The 20,838-nt window shown below is 41.1% G+C and overlaps 1 protein-coding gene across 1 annotated transcript in view; it reads left to right on the forward strand.

Moving 5' to 3' along the window:
* The window catches only part of AXDND1 (axonemal dynein light chain domain containing 1), a 158,827-nt gene extending 138,744 nt beyond the window's left edge, over positions 1–20,083 (forward strand). The window contains exons 21-25 of the mRNA XM_012772571.3: positions 1,380–1,490; positions 5,713–5,829; positions 7,617–7,721; positions 18,108–18,190; positions 19,389–20,083. Of these exons, the coding sequence (XP_012628025.2) occupies positions 1,380–1,490; positions 5,713–5,829; positions 7,617–7,721; positions 18,108–18,190; positions 19,389–19,884 (912 nt within the window). The 3' untranslated portion in view covers positions 19,885–20,083. The remainder of the gene's footprint in view (positions 1–1,379; positions 1,491–5,712; positions 5,830–7,616; positions 7,722–18,107; positions 18,191–19,388) is intronic.
* The last annotated feature ends 755 nt before the right edge of the window (positions 20,084–20,838 follow it).

Here is a 20,838-nt window from a genome sequence, read left to right on the forward strand (position 1 = left end):
TTTTTTAAATTTTTTTGTGGAGATGGGGTCTTGCCATGTCCAGGCTGGGCTCTAACTCCTGGGGTCAAGCAATCCTCCTGTCTCAGCCTCCCAAAGCACTGGTATTATAGGTGTGAGCTACTGTGTCCAGCTAGTACAGTTGTTTTAATAAGGTAACCAGATCTCTTTTCCTAGAGAAGACAATGTTTCCTAGTTCTCGCTGCTTTTACTCACTAATAAGGAATAACGGACCTTTTAAACATTAAAACTAGATCTTAGCTGTTGGGAGACCTTGGCAAAGTAAATACAATTTTACTATTTGCTTGAAGTGGATGAGGCCTGCTGTAGACCTTTTCTGTATCTCAGTAGATAAGGGGTGAGCACATTTTCCAAAACAGTCTTTCTCAAATCTTTATTTATTCCCTTTATTTGGGGCAGAAGGAATAATATTATTATAGTGGTTAAGAGTACAGACCACCTAGATTAGAATCCAAGCATCATGCTTAACTGTATATTTATATCTATGTATGACGTAGTACAAGATATTGAACTGTTCAGTTTCCTCATCTAAAAAGAGTATCATAGGCCGGGCGCGGTGGCTCACGCCTGTAATCCTAGCCCTTGGGAGGCCGAGGCGGGCGGATTGCTCAAGGTCAGGAGTTCAAAACCAGCCTGAGCAAGAGCGAGACCCCGTCTCTACTATAAATAGAAAGAAATTAATTGGCCAACTGATATATATATAAAAAAAAAATTAGCCGGGCATGGTGGCGCATGCCTGTAGTCCCAGCTACTCGGGAGGCTGAGGCAGAAGGATCGCTCGAGCCCAGGAGTTTGAGGTTGCTGTGAGCTAGGCTGACGCCACGCCACTCACTCTAGCCTGGACAACAAAGCGAGACTCTGTCTCAAAAAAAAAAAAAAAAAAAAGAGTATCATAAAGTTTATATCTCATATTAAGGATCAAATGAATTAATATACACAATGCTTAGAATAGTCTGGCGTATAATTAAGTACCATTTAAGTATTTGCTATTTCTATTATTATTATTATGTAAGCATAATGATATTGACCTGGGTGACCTGGTCACTTGCATAAAATTTATTAGGACAGACCATTTAGGTGTCAGTAAACCTAGCAATCTTTCTCTAGTTCTGTGGCACTTCACCTCTCCCTGTCCCATGACAATCCAGATCCCAAACCCTGTCAGTAAGAGATAATATGATTTAGTCCTTTGTTCGTAGTAAGTCACCTCTGCAAAAATCTTTGAACTGAACTGATACAATAGTGAATTGAATGGAGTTATATTTAGAAGAATATTTAGGAGCTCCTTAATAGGAGTGAGTGGACAAATGATTTGGCATAATCTAATTTTTTCTACTTAGTAATCCTTTATCTCTTCTCAGAGAGAATGTTATGAATGGATCAACACATGCTCTTACCTCCTTTCGGATATTAAAGGCAGAAAAATTAAGTTGTTTACATATGAAGAAATAGAGCACCTACTTGGAGAAGAGGTATTTGCACTGGTTTACTTGAAGAATATGTTAGCACTGGTCCTTTATTTATGTTCTTCCTGTGTTTCAGTAAATAAGGTTCAGCAACTTTTTCCAAACAATGCTCTTAATCCTCATTCCTTTAACAGAAGAGAGTTTTGGTTCTGACCAAGAGTATTGACAGCTCTTCTCCCCTTTAAGGAAGAGAATCATCCACCCAAACACCTTTCCTCACTTTCTTAGCAGATGATTTTATAAAAGAAAGAATGGCTTTCAGGTGGGAGCTCCCTGCCACTTCCCTGAAGCAGACTTACTTGCTTACTTGCTCTCCCCCTTCTGCCTCCCTTCCACTCTCAGTCTTCCCACCCAAGGTTATTTCTTCTTTTGAGCACTTAATTCCATGTCCAGTGTCCTTTCTCTTTTGTATCTTTTTTTTTAATTTTTATTTTGCTGGAGGGATTTTTTTTTATTTCTGCATATTATGGGGGTACAAATGTTTAGGTTACGTGTGTTGCCCTCCCCCCCCCCCGTCCGAGTCAGAGCTTCAACCGTGTCCATCCCTCAGAAGGTGCGTACTACACTCATTGTGTATGTATATATGCATCCCCTCCTCCCCCCTTCCATCTGCCCGATGCCCGATTGATGTTATTTCTATATGTGAACTTAAGTGTTGATCAGTGAAACCAATTTGATGGTGAGTACATGTGATGCTTATTTTTCCATTCTTGGGATACTTCACTTAGTAGAATGGGTTCCAGTCTCCTTTGTATCTTTAATGTCTTCCTCTCTAATAATTCCATTTTTATTAATCTTAAAACATCTAAAATGTGGTTGTTTCTCCCATCCTAAAAAATAATGTCCCTTGATCTTGTCTCCTTTTATACTACTACTTTTTTAAAAATTTTGTGTTTTGGATGTCTGAATCTCTGGTGGTACCAGGGAAGTTTTCCTCAATAATTCCCTTGAATAGGTTTTCCATGTTTTTTACTTTTTCTTCTTATCCTTCAGGGATACCTATAATTCGTGTTTTGGCTCACTTCACATAGTTTCAAATGTTTCTGTGTGATTTTCATTCTTTTTTATTCTTTTTTATGCATCTTTGACTGACTGGTTTAGTTCAAAAGCCTTGTCTTCAAGCTCTAAGACTCTTTCTTTTTCTTGGTTTGGCCTTTTGTTGAAGCTTTCTGATATATATTGAAATTCCCTAAATGCCTTTTCTTTTCTTTAAGTTTTGTTATATCCTTTGTTATGTTGCCTGCCTCTTTGGCAACTTTTCATTTTTTTCACTGATGCCCTGAAATATTTTTTTGGCTTCTTTGTGCTGGTTTTCAACTTTCTCTTCAACTGCATTCATCTTATTTGCCACCCATATTCTGAATTCCATTTTTGACATTTCAATAATTTCCTTTTAGTTGAGGTCCAGTGCTATGGATCTATTGTGATCCTTTGGGAGTGTCAAACTACTTGTTTTTTCCTGTTGCCAGAGTTCTTTTGGTGGTGTCTTCTCATCTGAAACCTCTTTTCTCAGCTCAGGGCAGATAGGTTTCTATTCTCTTTTGCTTGGAACTCTACTACTTAGTGAGAAGAAGGAGAGGTCCCTAGATGTGGTTTTTGTGGCCTGTTCCAGAAGACTGACCCAGCAGGATGGATGCACTGACAGCCTGTAATGTAGCTGTTCCCTGTTGTCCCATTCCCCCATGATTGTCACAGTCACAGCTGGTGGTGGATGATCTTCATGTGGAATGGTGGGTTGTTTCCCACGCCACTGTTGGAAGCTCACGTTGGGGCCTGGGTGAGTCCCTCTTCATGTAGGCTGGCATTACAGGAGATTGCTCTGCCTGGGTCTTGCCATGGGGGTGGCAGTAGTAATGACTGCTGGGCAAGGCTATCTAGGCAGTGGTTGCAGGGGTGTTGGGGCTGTGGGCATCCACTCCACCTGGGTCCAGGTGCAGTGGCGGTTCCTGGATAGTGATTCCTTGGCAGAGCTTTGGACCATGGGGGTTCCTACCAGTCAGCATGTGGGGACCATGGGAATATGACCAGGGTCCAGGTGACAGCACAAGTGCCACGGGGGCAGCGCCATGGGGCAGGGCGGCAGCATAGGAGTTTTAGGGGCGGCGGAGCAGTAGGACCTGATGGCAGTTCAGGAGTTGTATGGGTGGCACTGCAGGGCATAGCAGCAGCACAGAAGCTTAGAGGGTGGGGCTGCAGGGCCAAGCAGCAGTTTGGGAGCCTCGAGAGTAGGGCCGTAGGGCCAGCAGCAGCATGGGAGCCTTGGCAGCATGGCCATGGAACTGGGTGGCAGCATAGGAACCATGTCAAGGGGAGGGCATGGGGCAAGGGGCTGGGCAGCTGGGGCTTTCTCCCTGCCCATGTCCCACTGAGGCAGCCACCACAGTGTTTCTCAGGCAGGAGTTGGTGGTGGTACCCATTCCACTCCAGCCCCTGTGGGGTGGAGGTGTGCCCAGCTCCCAGTCACGGTGTGCACGAGTGCATTTGTTTTCCCTGCTCCCTCCCCAGCCAAGCTGGGGCCATGTGGAGGCATCTGCAGCAAAGCCGAGCCCTGTGTAGTCCAGATGCTCTGTGCCTAAGAGCTCAGAATAGTGTCAGTTGCAGCCACCCAGGAACGGAAGGTGCCGGGTCCCTGCTGGCCCACTCTCTGGTGCACTGTTGTAGCACAGACTCCACTCAGCTCTTTGATCAGTCTAAAGGTCTGCAGTGGTTGTGGGCCCCTCACAGCTTGGCTCGCAGTGTCCACAGGGGGACATGGAGCCTCAGGGTTCTATCCTCCTATTTTTCCCTACATGTGGATGCCTCCCCTAGGTACCTTTCAGTCTTGCCAAGTGGATCACCCCCTCACCCTCTCCTTCACTCTGAGTGTGCTCCATTGCTTCTCTGATGATTCACCATGCTCTCTCCAAGAAGTACCATCTGTAGGTGAGCATCTACTTGCAACTTTGGGTCCTCTCCTTGAGAGTGGTGTGTGCGAGCTGCTTCTATTCCGCCATCTTGCTCTTGCTCAGTCACTATTTGAGTAAACTCCTTTGAGGCATTCAATACTGTTAACTTCTCTGTTCTCTTTTGGTTTTCCCAGTAGCTCTCTCACACTTCTGAGGCACGTTTGGCCTCCTTTGCTGGTTCCTCTTTCTTCCCTGGTGCTTTATGTGACTACAATCCTATCTCGAGGTCTAGTCCTCTTGCTACTTCACATGTTTGCTTTTGGGATATAATTTACTTTCTTAACTCTAAACTAAATGCAGATAACTGTCTAATCTCTATCTTTACCCCAAATCCCTCCATCTAAACTCCAGATCCATATATTCGGATCCATTAATATATGGCTTCATATTAGATATTTCCACTTGGGTATCTCAGTGGTACCTCAAACTCACACAGCCTAATTTGAACTCATCCCTCTCCCCAAACCTGCTTATCTAACTTTGTTCATTATCTTTGGAAATGACACCATCATCTATCTAGTGGCCTAAACCATAAACCATATGTCATTAAAAATGCACCCTTTCCCAACCATCACATGTCTAAGAGTTACCTCTTAAATAGCTCTTTAATCCTCATCCTAGTCATTCCCACAACTTCTGTGTGGTTCATTCCCTCCTTGTGTTTGCTTCTCTCCCTTTTTTCTTCTCTCTCCCCTCTCCTTCCTCCCTCCTGTCCTTCCTCATCTTTAAATATACTCTCTTATTGCTTGAGTGATTGTTTAAAATGCAAAGCAGATCAATCAATTTATTGATGCCTTCAGAATAAAAACCAGCCTCCCTGGCATAACAATCAAGTCTTTCCCCTATGACTGTGCCCTGTTCATTTGCCTCTCAGTTTCTGTCCTATCGAACTATTAATAATTTTATTCTCAGAACCAGTCATATACATAAGAACATTTTCTGCCTAGGAGTCCTTTATGCCTTCTTCTTTCCCTTCTTAATCCTTCAAGAAGAAACTCAGACATTATCTCCTTCAGGAAATATTCCTGACCAACTTCTTCTTTCACCCCTGTCCATTACCTGATCTAGGTTAGGTGCTCTTACCATGGGACTGTATGCATCCATAGCATTTTCTTGTCCATGAAATTGTAAGTTTCTTAAGGGCAAGGAGAATTCTTATTAACCTTTGTATCATTACCACTAGCACAGTACCCAGTTATAGGGTTAGTGCTCATTAAATATTTTTGAATGAATAATTATTATTTATATATACTAAACTATGATTATATTATTTCATTTCACAGGAAGCTATAAAATTATTCATTGAGCCTGAAATAGACATGTCTTTTAAAGAGGATGAAGAAGAAAGTGACGAGGATAGGAAACTTGAGGAGGAAAATGAAGAAGAGAAAGCAGAAGAGGTAAGATTATTTAGTAGTATTTTTTCCTTTCTCTTTATCTTTCTGAAGTACACACCCACACACACACTGGAAAATAGAAGTAGGTCATCTGGGCTGGGCACAGTGGCGCATGCCTGTAATCCCAGCACTTTGGGAGGCTGAGGTGGGAGGATTGCTTGAGCCTAGGAGTTTGAGACCAGCCTGGACAACATAGTGAGACCCTGTCTCTACTAAAAAAGATTTTTAAAAAGTTAGCCGGACATGGTGGTGCATGCCCGTAGTCTGACCTACTTGGGAGGCTGAGGCAGGAGGATCGCTTGTGCCTGGGAGTAGAAGATTACAGTGAGCTATATGAAGCCACTGTACTCCAGCATGGGTGACAGAGTAAGAACTTGCCTCAAAAAAAAAAAAAAAAAAAAAAAGAAAGAAAAGAATAAAAGAGATCATCTGGAATGAACTCTTCAATTGCATTTAGTTTTCCTCATATAGATTTAACCATACCTGCAGACATACTTATCTTTGTCATTTTATTTTCCTTTCTAAATCCAGCCATTTCCCTTTAGTCTCTTCTCATCTATATTCCTATTAACTACACAATCTACTTCTCACCCTGGTGCTATTTTTTTTATCCCTTCATTGCCATATTTTTCAAATAGTAGTTTAAAACTCCATATATTTACTTCTTTAGCACCCATTCTGCACTGTCTGTCCTGGTCAGTCTCCACACCTCTCCTTCCCTTACTCTGTCTTCACACCTGCTGGGATATTTGTAATAATAACAGCACTTCTGGGGGCATTTTAAAAATAATTATAGTAAAATAATAACTACCAATAATTGAGTGCCTATCATGAGCAATAGTCTCTGCTCATGTCATTTCTTATCTACACAACACAGCTTTGGTGTATGTATTATTGCCCCCATTTTACAGATAAGAAAACAGAAGCTCAGAAAGGTTGAGTGACTTACCCAAATTCATACAGCTATATGTGGCAGAACCAACATTCAAACTCCGATAAGTCTGGCATAAAAGCCCTTGCTAATTCCTAGATTGACCACCACTACCTTTGGCTTCCAGAACTCATGATTGCCTAACACTCTCTACAATGTCTTAGTTTACATCCCTGATGTGTTCCTTCTTTGCATAGAGTTTAAATGTTGAGCATGATCCCAGGCTCTGTCCAAGGCCTTCTACTCACTGTACAGGCTGGACAACAGAACAAAAAAATTGTGCAACACCCAAGCCTCTTTTGACCAGCATTTTCTGTTTTATTTCTGATAAAGTGCTTGGTATATAGAAGGCACAGAATAAATGGAAACCACGATTATTATTATTATTATTATTGTCATTCTTGTCTGTGGAATTAGTTCAGGCCTTTTCTTCTCTATTATACAAGCACCTGTTCAGCCTTCAAATATCATTTTCTTCATGAACGCTTCCTGAAGTGTTTAGGCAGAATACAGGGCCCTTTTCTGGGTGCACATAGCCCTTGAAATGCACCTGAATGCTAACAGTAATCACGTTGTACCATGCTTATTCCTTCTGTTATCTCTTCCCCTGGTGTACTGTGAGTTCCTAGAGTCTGGGAGAAATACTCTTTGTTTTTCCCATAGTTATGGCCCCTTATCCCCACTCTCTCATCTCCATCCATTTCCCATAGTGTTTGCTGTATATAAGTCTTCAAAAATGCTCGTTGAGTGATTAAGACAAATAGAATATTAAAGTTTCTGACATGGTGTGAGGTGACTTGATGTGCCACTGTGTCACACACTGGCTCACTAACAGACCTTTGGTGTTTCTCTGCTCCAGCAACTTTCAACATCTACAGAGAAGGAAAAACTCATTCGATTCATTGGAGAAGACGAAAATATTCATCCCAAACCTCTATTACGTACAGATGAGTTGTCTTCCTGGGTATGTATTTGAACCCAACTAGAAAATTCAAAATTATTTAACAGTATATGAAAAGTCTATGGCTCTAACATAACTTTTAGCCCTTCCAAGAGGACCAGGAGCTCCTAAGTAATGTATTTTACATATTTTTTCTTCCAGCATAATCCTGGAAAACTCTTATTTTTTTTACCTTAACTGTACAAAAACCTCTTATTCTCAAGAATCTTTAAATCTCAATTTAATATCACTATTTCATCCCTTTACTTAGTTTTACAATCTCTTGGTCAATATTTGAGCAATTTTTTTTTCTTTTATTTCATCATATTATAGAGGTACAAATATTGTTAGGGTTACAAATATTGCCCCTATCCCCCCTCACTCCCCCTGATGTGTCCAATCCATACACCCCTTTCTTCCTCCCCTCTCCCGCCTGCCCACCACCTGATAAAAAGGTTTTTTTTTTTGACATTTTGGTTACATTGTATATCTTTGCCTCTCCCTAAGAAGGGTTAGAGTTATGCCCTTCCCCTCCAAAATGCTCACCACATCCCTAAGATTAGTGAATCTTAAGGATGAACCCTTGAATCCCTGGTGAGCATGGCCACCATTTGAAAACCATGGTTTTAATCAGTCAGTACCAATTTGATGGAGAGTAGATGTAGAGCCCATTTTCCTGGTCTTGTGTCACCTCACTTTGGATAACGGGCTTAAGCTTAATCCAGGATAGCATAAACGGTGCTAGCTCACCGTCATTTCTTAGGATTGAGTAATACTCCACATTTTAATTATCCACTCATGAATTGATGGGCACTTGGGTTGTTTCCATGACTGTGCAATAGTGAATTGTGCTGCTATAAACATTTGTGTGCAGATGTCTTTATAATAGAATGTCTTATGCTCTTTTGGGTAGATGCCCAACAATGCTATTGCAGGGTTGAATGGTATTTCTATTTCTAGCTGTTTGAGGTATCTCCAAATTCTTTTCCACAAAGGTTGCACTAATTTGCAGTCCCACCAGCAGTGTAGGAGTGTTCCTGTCTCTCCGCATCCTCGCCAGCATTTGTTGTTTTGGGATTTCTTGATATAGGCCATTCTCACTGGGGTTAGGTGGTATCTCATTGTGGTTTTGATTTGCATTTCTCTAATAATTAGAGAAGTTGAGCATTTCTTTATATGTTTGCATGCCATTATTCTGTCTTCTTTGGAGAAGTTTCTGTTCATTTCCATTGCCCATTTCTTGATGGGATTGTTCGATTTTTTCTTGTTTATTCTTTTAAGTTCTAGATAGATTCTTGTTATTAGGCCTTTATCAGAGGTGTAGAGAACAAATATTTTCTCCCACTCTGTGGGTTGTTTATTTGCTCTACTGATAGTTTCCTTGGCTGTGCAGAAACTTTTTAATTTGATCAGATCCCATTTGTTTATTTTTTTTTATTTTTTATTTTTTTTGAGACAGAGTCTCACTTTGTTGCCCAGGCTAGAGTGAGTGCCGTGGCGTCAGCCTAGCTCGCAGCAACCTCAAACTCCTGGGCTCAAGCAATCCTCCTGCCTCAGCCTCCCGAGTAGCTGGGACTACAGGCATGCGCCACCATGCCCGGCTAATTTTTTGTATATATATTTTTAGTTGGTCAATTAATTTATTTCTATTTTTGGTAGAGACGGGGTCTCGCTCAGGCTGGTTTCGAACTCCTGACCTTGAGCAATCCGCCCGCCTCGGCCTCCCAAAGTGCTAGGATTACAGGCGTGAGCCACCACTCACGGCTATTTGTTTATTTTTGATGGGGCGGTGATTGCCTTGGGGGTCTTCCTCAAAAATTCTTTGCCAAGGCCAATGTCTGATAGGGTTTTCCCAACATCTTCTTCTAGGATTCTTAAGGTTTCGTGCCTTAAGTTTAAGTCTGTTACCCATCTTGAGTGAATTTTTGTGAGAGTTGAGAGGTAGGTATCCTGATTCGCTCTTCTGCATGTAGCTAACCAGTTTTCCCAGCACCATTTATTGAAGAGAGATTCTTTCCCCCAATGTATATTTTTGTCAGCTTTGTCAAAGATTAGATTACCGTATACTGATGGTTTCATCTCTGGTATCTCAGATCTATTCCAGATATCTATGCTTCTGTTCTTGTGCCAGTACCATGCTGATTTAACTATTATTGCTTTATAGTTCAGTTTGAAGTCAGGAAGACTGATGCCTCCCAGTTTGTTCTTTTTATTTAAGATTGCTTTGGCTATATGAGGTTTTTTTCTGGTTCCATATGAAGTGAATAATTATTTTTTCTAGATCTGTAAACAATGCTGGTGGTATTTTGATAGGGATTGCATTGATTCTGTAGATCACTTTTGGTAATATTGACATTTTAACTATATTGATTGTACCAATCCATGAACAAGGTAGATTTTTCCATCTGTTTAAATATTCTGCAATTTCTTTTTTTAGTGTTTCGTAGTTCTCCTTGTATAAATCTTTTGTATCTCTCGTTAAGTATACTCCTAGATATTTAACTTTCTTTGGGGCTATAGTAAAGGGTATTGCGTTTTTGATTTGAGTTGCTGCTTGATGGTTCTTGGCATATATGAAAGCTTCTGATTTGTGTATATTGATTTTATTACCTGAAACTTTACCAAATTCAGTTATCAAGTCTAGGAGTCTCTTGGAAGAGTCCATGGGGTTTTCTAGGTATAATATCATATCATCAGCGAAGAGCGAGAGTTTGATTTCATCTACCCCTACTTGAATGCCCTTAATACCCCTCTCCTGTCTGATTGCTATCACTAGGACTTCAAGCACTATGTTGAATAGGAGAGGAGATAGTGGGCACCCTTGTCTAGTTCCAGATCGAAGGGGGAAAGATTTCAATTTTTCTCCATTTAGAATGATGTTAGCAGTGGGTTTATCATAGATGGATTTGATAAGTTTAAGGTATGAGCCATCTATGCCTATTTTGTTAAGAGTTTTTATCATAAAGGTATGTTGGACCTTGTCAAATACTTTTTCTGCATCTATTGACAGAATCATATGGTCTTTGTTCTTGATTTTATTTATGAAGTGAATTGCATTTATAGACTTGTGTATGTTGAAACATCCTTGCATCTCTGGAATAAAGTCCACCTGGTCATGGTGAATTATTTTTTTGATGTGCTGCTGAATTCTATTCGCTAAAATTTTATTTAGGATTTTTGCATCTGTATTCATGAGGGATATAGGTCTGTAATTTTCTTTTTTTGTTGTGTCCTTTCCTGGCTTTGGTATCAAGGTGATATTGGCTTCGTAGAATGAGTTAGGAAGGATACCATCTTTCTCAATGGTGTGGAATAATTTCTGTAGTATAGGTATGAGTTAATCTTTGTATGTTTGGTAGAACTCTGAAGTGTAGCCATCTGGCCCAGGACTTTTCCGTTTGGGCAGGTTTTTAATTACTGCTTCAATTTCCGAGCTTGAGATTGGAATGTTTAGGAATTCTGTTGCCTCCTGCGTGATCTTAGGGAGGTTGTATGAATCCAAGAATTTGTCCATTTCATCTTCGTTCTGTAGTTTTTGGACATATAGTTTTTTATAATAGTCAAATATAATGTTTTGTATTTCTTTGGTATCTGTTGTGATCTCTCCTCTTTCATTTCTTATTGAGTTTATTACAGTCCTTTCCCTTTGGGTCCTTGTCAATCTAGCAAGAGGGCCATCGATTTTGTTTATCTTTTCAAAAAACCAGCTTCTTGTTTTGTTGATTTTTAGTATAGTTCTCTTGTTCTCCATTTCATTCATTTCTGCTTTGATCTTTGTTATTTCTTTTCTTCTATTAGGATTGGAAATTGTTTGCTCTTCTTTTTCCAATTCCTTGAGCTTATTCATTAGGTTGTCAGTATCTAAGTTTTCTGTTTTTTGGATGTGAGTGTTAATTGCTATTAGTTTTCCTCTCAGGTAAGCTTTTGCTGTATCCCACAGGTTTTGATAAGAGGTATCACCGTTATCATTTTGTTTGAAAAAATTCTCGATTTCCCTCTGAATTTCTTCCTTTACCCAATAATTTTTCAATAATAGATTGTTTAGTTTCCACAATTTTGTGAGGGGTTGAGTGTTTCTATAGGAATCAAACTGTAATTTTATACCGTTATGGTCAGAGAAGATACAAGGTATAATTTCTATTTTCTTGAATTTTTTGAGATCTGATTTGCAGCCTAGGATGTGATCAATTTTGCAGTAGAATCCATGGGCTGCTGAAAAGAATGTAAATTCAAGTTTGTTTGGATGGAATGCTCTATAGAGATCTGTCAGACCTTTTTGATCAAGGGCTTTATTCAGGTCTATTATTTCTTTGCTTATTTTCTGTTTGGAGGATCTATCCAGATCATTCAATGGAGTGTTGAAGTCCCCTGCTACTATGGTAGTGTTATGTAACAAGGTGTTTATATTAGACAAGGTTTGCTTTAAGTAATTGGGTGCTCCTGTATTGGATGCATAGATATTAAGAATTGTTAAATCTTCTTGTTGGATCTTCCCTTTCACCATTATATAATGGCCATCTTTATCCTTTTTTACTTTTTCTATTTTAAAGCTTATATTATCTGCAAATAGTATAGCTACTTCAGCTTTCTTTTGACTTCTGTTTGACTGGATGATAGTTTTTCATCCCTTGACCTTCAGCTGGCAGGCATCTTTGTGGGTTAGATATGTTTCCTGTAGACAACAGATGCTAGGTTTGTGAATTTTTATCCACTCTGCCAGTCTATGTCTTTTCAGAGGGCAGTTTAAGCCATTTACATTTATTGAGAGGATTGAAATTGGAGGAAGATTACCATTCATATTGTTGGGTGGAGTCTTGTTGCTTTGTCTTACTCCTTGGGCCATCATTTAGTTCGAGATCTAAACTTTAATTCTTTGACAATTTCACTTTGAGGAGTGTCTACTGCCCTGTTCGGTTAGAAATGCAGGTCTAAGAACTTCCTGTAGGTATGGTCTGGTCTTTGCAAATTCCTTCAGTGATTGTTTGTCTGAGAAGGACTTTATTTCTCCCTCATAGATGAAACTTAATTTTTCCGGATAAAGAATTCTAGGTTGAGCTTTGTTCTGTTTTAGAAGATTAGGGATAGGTACCCAATCCCTCCTGGCTTGTAAGGTTTCAGATGAGAAGTCTGCTGTTAGTCTGATAGGCTTACCTTTATAGGTCATTTGCTGCTTTCGTCTTGCTGCATGGAGAATTGTTTCTTTCACGTTTACTTTGGTCAGCCTAAAAACCACGTGGTGAGGTGATTGCCTTTTCACATTGAGTCTCCCAGGAGTTCTGTGTGCTTCTTGTATTTGGATATCAAGATTTCTGGCCAGGCCTGGCATATTTTCCTCCAGTATTCCGTGAAATAAGTTTTCCAGCCCTTGTGAATGTTCCTTTTCCCCTTCCGGAATCCCAATCCATCTGATATTTGGTTTTGTAACATAATCCCACATTTCCTGTAAACTTTGGTCTTGTTTCTGTGTTCCCTTTCTTCCTCTGATTTTGTTTAGAGCATAGGCATAATCTTCAGGTTCTGAGATTCTTTCTTCTGCATGATCCATCCTGTTCTTTAGGCTTTCTACTGAATTATGGAGATCCTTGATTGTTTCCTTCATTGCTAGAATTTCTGTTTGGTTTTTCTTGATAGTCTCAATTTCTTTGGAGAATCTTTCATTCATTTCCTGTATTGTTCTTGTGGTTTCTCTATGTTGTGATTCTATTTTCTCTTCAATTCCATTCAGTTTTGTAGCAATCCATATTTGGAAATCTTCCTCTGTCAGTTTACTCATATCATGTAAGTTGGTGTCAGACGATGGAAAATGAGTATTTGCTTTGGAGGTGACTTTTCTCTCTGGTCCTTCATGTTTCCTGTAAACTTTTGCTGGTTCTTTCTCATCTGGACGCTTTATTGAGGATTGGAGATGCAGGGAATGGATTATGAGCTAAAATCAGAGGTGCTTGAGCTTCCAGGGACCACTGAGAATCTCCACTGAGGGTTGAAGACTATCCCTTTTCCGCGTGTCACCAGTGGAGCTATAGCCGCTGCAGACCCGTGGGAAGGATCCACGGAGGATGGCGCTAGACCCCTCTTACGCCCCTTCCCCGGCAGAGCTCAAGCAGCTGGAATCCACAGACAAGTTCCACTGAGGGGTGAAAACTTTCTGCGCCCCGGTGGCGGGTCTTGGGTTGCTGGAGACCCTTGGGGAGGGTCCACAGAGGATGGCTCTCGTCCCCCCTTCTACCCTTTCACTGGCAGAGCTCAAGTGGCTGGGGTCCGGGGACAAGTTTCGCCGAGGGGTGAAGATTATCCACACGTCTCCATCCCCGGTGGCGGGGTGTGGACAGCTGGAGACCCCTGGGGAGGGTCTGCCGGGGATGGCTCTTGTGCCCTGCTCTGTCCCTTCACTGGCAGAGCTCAAGCGGCTGGGGTCCTGCAGACAAGTTCCGCTGAGGATTGAAAACTATCAGCACGTCCCTGCAGCGGCGGGGCATGGGACGCAGGAGACCTCTGGGGAGGGTCCGCAGAGGATGGCTCTCACTCCACCTTCTGTCCCTTCACCGGCAGAGCTCAAAGGGCTGGAAACCGCGGACAAGTTCCACCAAGGGGCAAAAACTATCCACGCGTCCTTGGTGGGGGGGGAGGAGGGGGGGGCTTGTGCTGCTGGAGACCCCGGGAGGGTCCCGGAGGATGGCTCTCACTCCCCTCTTCCACTCCCTCCCTTGCCACGCTTGGGCCGGGCAACTCAGTCAAAGGAGCAATCTGTCTCACTTTTCTGTCCTTTCACAAGCGAGGCATAAGCCTCTGGTGTTTATAGATCTCCTAGCAAAGGCGACCTTATACCATGCCCTGGAGATTTCAAATTACTTTCCGCTCCTGCCTCCTCACCAACCTGCCTGCCCGTCCATGCTACCTCTTCACGCTGTCTACAGGCCCTTCCCTGCTTGTGTGGGCATGGAGGTCGGTGAAGGAGAAGTCGTCCCCCTGTGGGATGGATCACACAGCCTTGTGGCTGCCGCTGAGCGTGGCCAGCTTGCACTCAATCCCCGCAGTACCACTCGGATTCTCAGAACTTCACAGTAAATCCACTGAGTCACTTTCTTCCTTTTCCCGGCACTGCTGCCCCTTGAAGCTTCCCTGCAGTTCCGTGAAGCTGATCCTACCCACTCGAGTGATTCAGGCCGCCTTCTTCACCTCCCACTCCAAGAGCAGAGAGCCAGGAGGTCATCCCTAGTCCTCCATTTTTGACAATCCAGCAATTTTTAAATATTAAGTAGACTTCATTGAGAGCTATGATAATAAGCACAGACCTCTAACCACAAGAATTATTGGGAAATTGGAAACTTAGAGACAGTAGCTATGGAAACACATCAAGAAAGCAGATTTAAAATTTCTCCACAGAAATTTCATTCTAGGACCATGGTAGGCTTTAGTCAGCTCTGGATTAATATCTCACTGCCTATATAATGCCCTGACTTTAGGAGTCTATGGATGGGCTTTATCTCATTAGGAAGGAAAAGGATAGAGAAGCAGAAACCTTGTGGTCTGCAGGTATAACTTGCATGTCTCTGGGAGCTGAGTTGTAGAACATCAGAGCTCAAAGAGATAGCTGGGTCCTAGGTTTTAGGTGAGAAGTAGCTCCAGACCGCTGGGCTAGGGACCTGAGCATGGAGACTTTCAGTTACTCCTTGTGTTCCCTCATGCAAATGACTACTGTAGGGGATTTGCTAGGAGTTGAGATATGAGTGATATTGCAACAGGAGTGGTAGTAAGTCACCATCAGGTTGGGTAGGCTAATTGCTTGGCCTGATCAATCAGGGCCTCATTCATTTTGTTACCTGATGCTCTAGAGTCCACCATAGCAGATGTCTGACAATTCCTTATTCAAAGCTCTCTTCACTTAGCTGGGAGACAGGGCTTTATGGGAATTCCTGGGCGTTGTGCTCAAAGCAGGCATCTCTGAACCAAACCAGCCTGCCATGCCGCGTCCAAGTGCAGCTTCTCAGGGTGGCACTGGGCCTGGTTCACTGGCCCCGCTGAGCAGCACTGACGTTGCCTGGGCCTCTCGGGGATGACCAGTCTGCCTTCAGGTCTGGCCTCATTTAATCAGTTCTAGGAACAGAAACCTTGTGGTCTTCTCTGAGTCAGTCATTCCAATATTGTCCCCGTAGGGCAAGCTGCCTGAATTCTTTAACATTTCATCTGACCAGTGGAAATGTGGGTTGACTAATTCAGCAAGCTCTCCCAGAGAGTACTAAAAATGTTTAGAGCGACAGTGGACCCTAATGCAGGTAGGTGCTCGGCTGTGTGAACAGGGTTGGCTATAGTTCAGCTACCCTAACAAGCAGACATTAGAAACAATCTCTTTCAGGCTCATCTTAAAACCATGAGTCCTGACTGTACATGAAGAGTAATAAATGTATAGGGAAGATCAGGAATTCTGCTGGATTGCCTATGAGCTCCTTTGGAAATGAGGGCAGGGGCAATACTTGGGGGATCAGCAGTATTTTCAATACAAGATTAGACATTCTGCCTTTACCTCTGTCATTTAGGCTGAAAGAGGCCCTTGGAGATCTGCGTTTTCTTCATGCACTACCATGTACCCCAGGCATAAGTATTAAGAGCAGTGATTCATTTACCCTTTTTATAACAGCAACAGGGAAGGTCCCTTGAAATTGGTGACTCTAGAAAATATGTCAAAAACTGGTAGGAGCCTTAAGTCCAGCTAGGAGTTCAGTGCTGAGCATTGGAGCCCAAGGAGCTGAGCCTGAGCCAGACCTTCCCTGAGGCACTCCCAAGCAAAAGAGGTTCATCCAATCCCAAACCCACTGGTAAAGTTAAGGCCCAGGAAGACCAAGCCAAAAAGGCCAGAGACAGAATTGGAGTCAGACAGAGACTAGCTTGAAGCTACAGCAGATAAGCACAAGTGAAGAGGGTCTAATGCAAATGATACCAAGAGCCATATTTGTCCCTGTCACACAGTGGGCGAAAGAGCGTAACAGGAGGAGGAAGGTTAAGAATATGAGAAGATGGCCATGACAGTACCTGCGATTAGCCTCGAGTCATCTGCATTAGTGTGTGGGTGACACCACCCTGCTCACATCGAAGATGCCAGCAGCCCAAAGGACAGCATTTCAGACCATGGGAATTTCCCATGAAAGGCTTTAAATGGACCACAAAACATTATACTTGTCAGTTTCAAAACAGAGGGGCATTTCCCTGGCACATTGTAACTAAATATATAGTTATTGATGGAATGAGAGAGCGTCAGAAGGCTCAGACGCAGCTAACAGTGTATGGTCCTGCTTTGGGTTCCACGTATAGTTATAGTTGCTCCAGAGGGCTTTAAAACCATGTGTGAAATTCCAGTTCTAGAAGCCTCTGCTATGAAACCTTTATTTTGTTAAAAATCACAGAAGTTAGTAGCATGTTACTGTGTGTATAGGCACAGCCACATCACATGCTGCTAATGTAGGCTGAGAAATGACAGTATTTACATGCAAAACAGAAAGAGAAAAATATGTGACAGAGAAAATAAGCAGAGAGATATCTAGAATAAAGTGAAAAAGTTAACACAGTTTCTTTTCTCTGATTTTCTGTTAGAAAAAGGAAGCGCAGTGTGATGAGATGTGTGACTGGGGATGAGAGGCCTGGACGGCGCTGCTCTAGCCCCGTGGCCACGCTGCGCCAGGCAGGCGCCTGCCCTCTCGCGTCTCTTTCCATCCGTCATGTAGAGTTGACCGTGTACTTGCTTCTGATTGAGAAATATGGATAAATGAGATTTTTAAAAGTACATGGTTCTGGGAAAATGTCATAATATTCATTAGAAAATATGCTAATATTTTTTGTTCTCTAAATTTCCTCTCTTACCTCCCTTTTATTTTGTCTTGGGGAATATATCTGAAGTCAAAATAAATTAAAGAGGTTCCTTTTATTTCATATTTTCTCCGCCTGGCAAGATTTATACTTTTAACTGATATTTATGAAGTTGCCTAAGGAATTTAGAGATCTTATTGGATTTTGTAGTGTTGTATGTTTAGTATAATTAAATTATTAGTACAATAGATATACAAGTTAATTTCCTTGATCTTTAACTTGATTAATTAGAGAAACATGTTGACCCTTCTCTTTAAATCTCTTTTCTTTCTTTGTGTCTTTGTGTTGTTATTGTTTTCCCTGCGTCTCCTTTACAGCTGTAATCAAATTCATGTCCACCTGTAGCATGAATAATTTGGAGCTACTGTGCTATTTGGCCACAGGCATTCCCTATTCTTTTTTGGTATTAAGGGTGTGTTTAACCATCTGCCAGATAAATATAGGCAGTAGAAAATGAATATTCCAGAAGGCTTGATCCAGAACATCCTGAAAAAGTAGAGTATTAGTTATTGGAACTCTCAGTTTATTTATATCGCATATTTCCTTTGTCAGAGAAAAGAAGCTAGCCAGGGTACATTGGCCCAAAAGTATCTTGAAGCAATGGCTGTAATTGAATATATGCAAGATAAGTTGACGTAAGTATAAGGCACCACGATGGTAAGAGGATGAATGTTGCTGGCCAGGAGGTTTGGCCAAGAAATCCACGTGTGTTGGCTTACCTTTGGCTCTCCTACTTTATCCTCATTCGTGGGATGGGGATCTCCAAGTTTTCCGCTAAAGGCAATGAACTATATTGGTGTGATGGGAACATCCATCCTTACCCACAGTGGAACTGGAGGAAGTCAAAGAACCATATGTGTATGTGTGGGGGGGAATTATTAGGAGTGATCCAATTCAGTATATTTCTAAGAGATGACTTAGGGAAATAAATGGAACTAGGAAAAACTATTGTGCTTGAGAAAGAATGTTACATAACCCAAAGAGTAGGAAGGACAATATAGTTGAGATGGCTGAGGATGCCAAGAAAAGACTATAGCCATATAGACATATAATATGTGCTGTAGTAATTAAGAAGCACGTCCCAAACTAGTTTTCTTGATTGTAAAGTCTGGTTTTAGAGGTGCTAGAAAAGAAGGGATGTTATTGGGATTTTTTTTGTTGGATCATATCAATTAAAATAAACTAAAATTAACTCTTAAAAGGTAATGGATAGGCCGGCGTGGTGGCTCACGCCTGTAATCCTAGCTCTCTGGGAGGCCGAGACGGGCAGATTGCTCAAGGTCAGGAGTTCGAAACCAGCCTGAGCAAGAGCGAGACCTCATCTCTACTATAAATAGAAAGAAATTAATTGGCCAACAAATATATATAGAAAAAATTAGCCGGGCATGGTGGCGCATGCCTGTAGTCCCAGCTACTCGGGAGGCTGAGGCAGGAGGATCGCTTGAGCCCAGGAGTTTGAGGTTGCTGTGAGCTAGGCTGACGCCACGGCAGCTAGCCTGGGCACTAGCCTGGGCAACAAGTGAGACTCTGTCTCAAAAAAAAAAAAGGTAATGGATAGAAAATTCCAAATACCCAAAAGTCAGATTTTACTAAGAAATTATAAATATGTTGTATTCTTAAATGATAACATGATTGCTACTCTGAGATTAACATCCTGAGTAGTTCCTGGGCCCCCAATTCTTGGTTAATTATTGATTCTTCTGCTTCCCTTCTCCTCTTCAGACACATTTGTCTAATCCCATTGCCTGTATTAAACAATGAGTTTCTATGCCAAAGATACTTTTTGACCATTTTTATTTTGTTGTGTATCTCTGATGCGTTTGTCCACATCAGGGAGGTTGAAAACAGAGCCAGACAGGCAGAGGAGAAGTTTGAGGATGCAAACGAGAAACTCCATTATACCCTTATAAGAAATAGTGATCTGGAGAAGGAATTAGAGGAAATAGTTGGGACATCTAGAAAAAAGGAACCTGAAAGAGAAGAAGAAAATAAAACAGAGAGAGACGGAGAAGGCAGGCCAGCAGAAGGTTCTTCAAAATCTGTAAATAAAAGTAAGGCTTACTTTCTCATTTTTCTTTACTTAGGTTATATTTATGAAAGAAAACTTGACTGGGCCACGAATATTTTAGAAGAGCATCAATACTTTAGTGCTGATATACTGGTTTATACTTCTCATAGGAATGCACATACATTTAATAATTGTCTTATTCACAAAAAGGAAAACCAAATGACTGACAATTGTGAATACAATTTTTATTTACAAAATGGAAAAGATGTTTTGAAAATAAAAGAAAACACAATGCTGATCAGAAGTGGCAACATACAGTAGTTAGTTTTACAGATAATACTTGTGGATAGATGAACAGATATAACAGCTCTCTTAGAAAATAATTTGATAGTATGCATCAATATTCCTTAAAAACATGTATATATTTTGACCTAATAATTTCACATTTGAGAATCTAAGAAATAATTCTAAATACAGAAAAAAATTAATGTGCAAATATGTTTAGTATATTATTGTATATGATAGGGAAAAATAGAACCAACTTACCTGTCTAATCATGGAAGAAAGATTAAGTAAATTATGCTATATCAACATACATGAATATTGTACAACTATTAAAATGGTGTTTAAAAAGAGTTTGTAGTGATACAGAAAATTTCTATGTTAAAATACCAAATACAAGAAACAGGGATATGACACAATTTTTTAAAGCTAGAAAACAAACCAGAAAGAAATATGTCCAAATATTGACAGATATTGTCTCTGAGTGATGGAGGTTTATGGAGAATTTTGTCTTTGTTTTATTTTTTGATACTTGGATTTTCTATGATTAAAAATACCTTCTACAAGAAGAGGGATTTAACTTTCGTTTGCTTGCTTCTAATTAGTACTGTTATCTGCCCACAAGTAGTTCTCAATATTCCCAATACTGAAGGCTATTTTTTAATTTTGCTTTCATCTCCACCTTGTGGCCTGTTCCCATGACAACTCCTGGTGCAAGGGATAGTACTGGAAAGATACTTTGTGTTTTTCTCTATTACCCCTACCTCTCTATGCCGACCTCCCCAGCAAAAACAACAAAGTTAGTCAATCTCTCACAGCCCCAGGCCCTGTATATAGGGGCATCGACACTGTTTAGAGGAGTCTGAGCTCATTTTCTCTATTTCTTTCTACTTTGAACTGGTGAAAATGTTATTTGTTCCAAGTGTGACAATCCATTAGTTTTAGGTTTGAATATATATGAGATGGTTTTCATGAATTGTAAAAATTTTATCC

Source organism: Microcebus murinus, chromosome 2 (assembly GCF_040939455.1).
Source record: "Microcebus murinus isolate Inina chromosome 2, M.murinus_Inina_mat1.0, whole genome shotgun sequence".
Lineage (NCBI taxonomy): Eukaryota > Metazoa > Chordata > Mammalia > Primates > Cheirogaleidae > Microcebus > Microcebus murinus.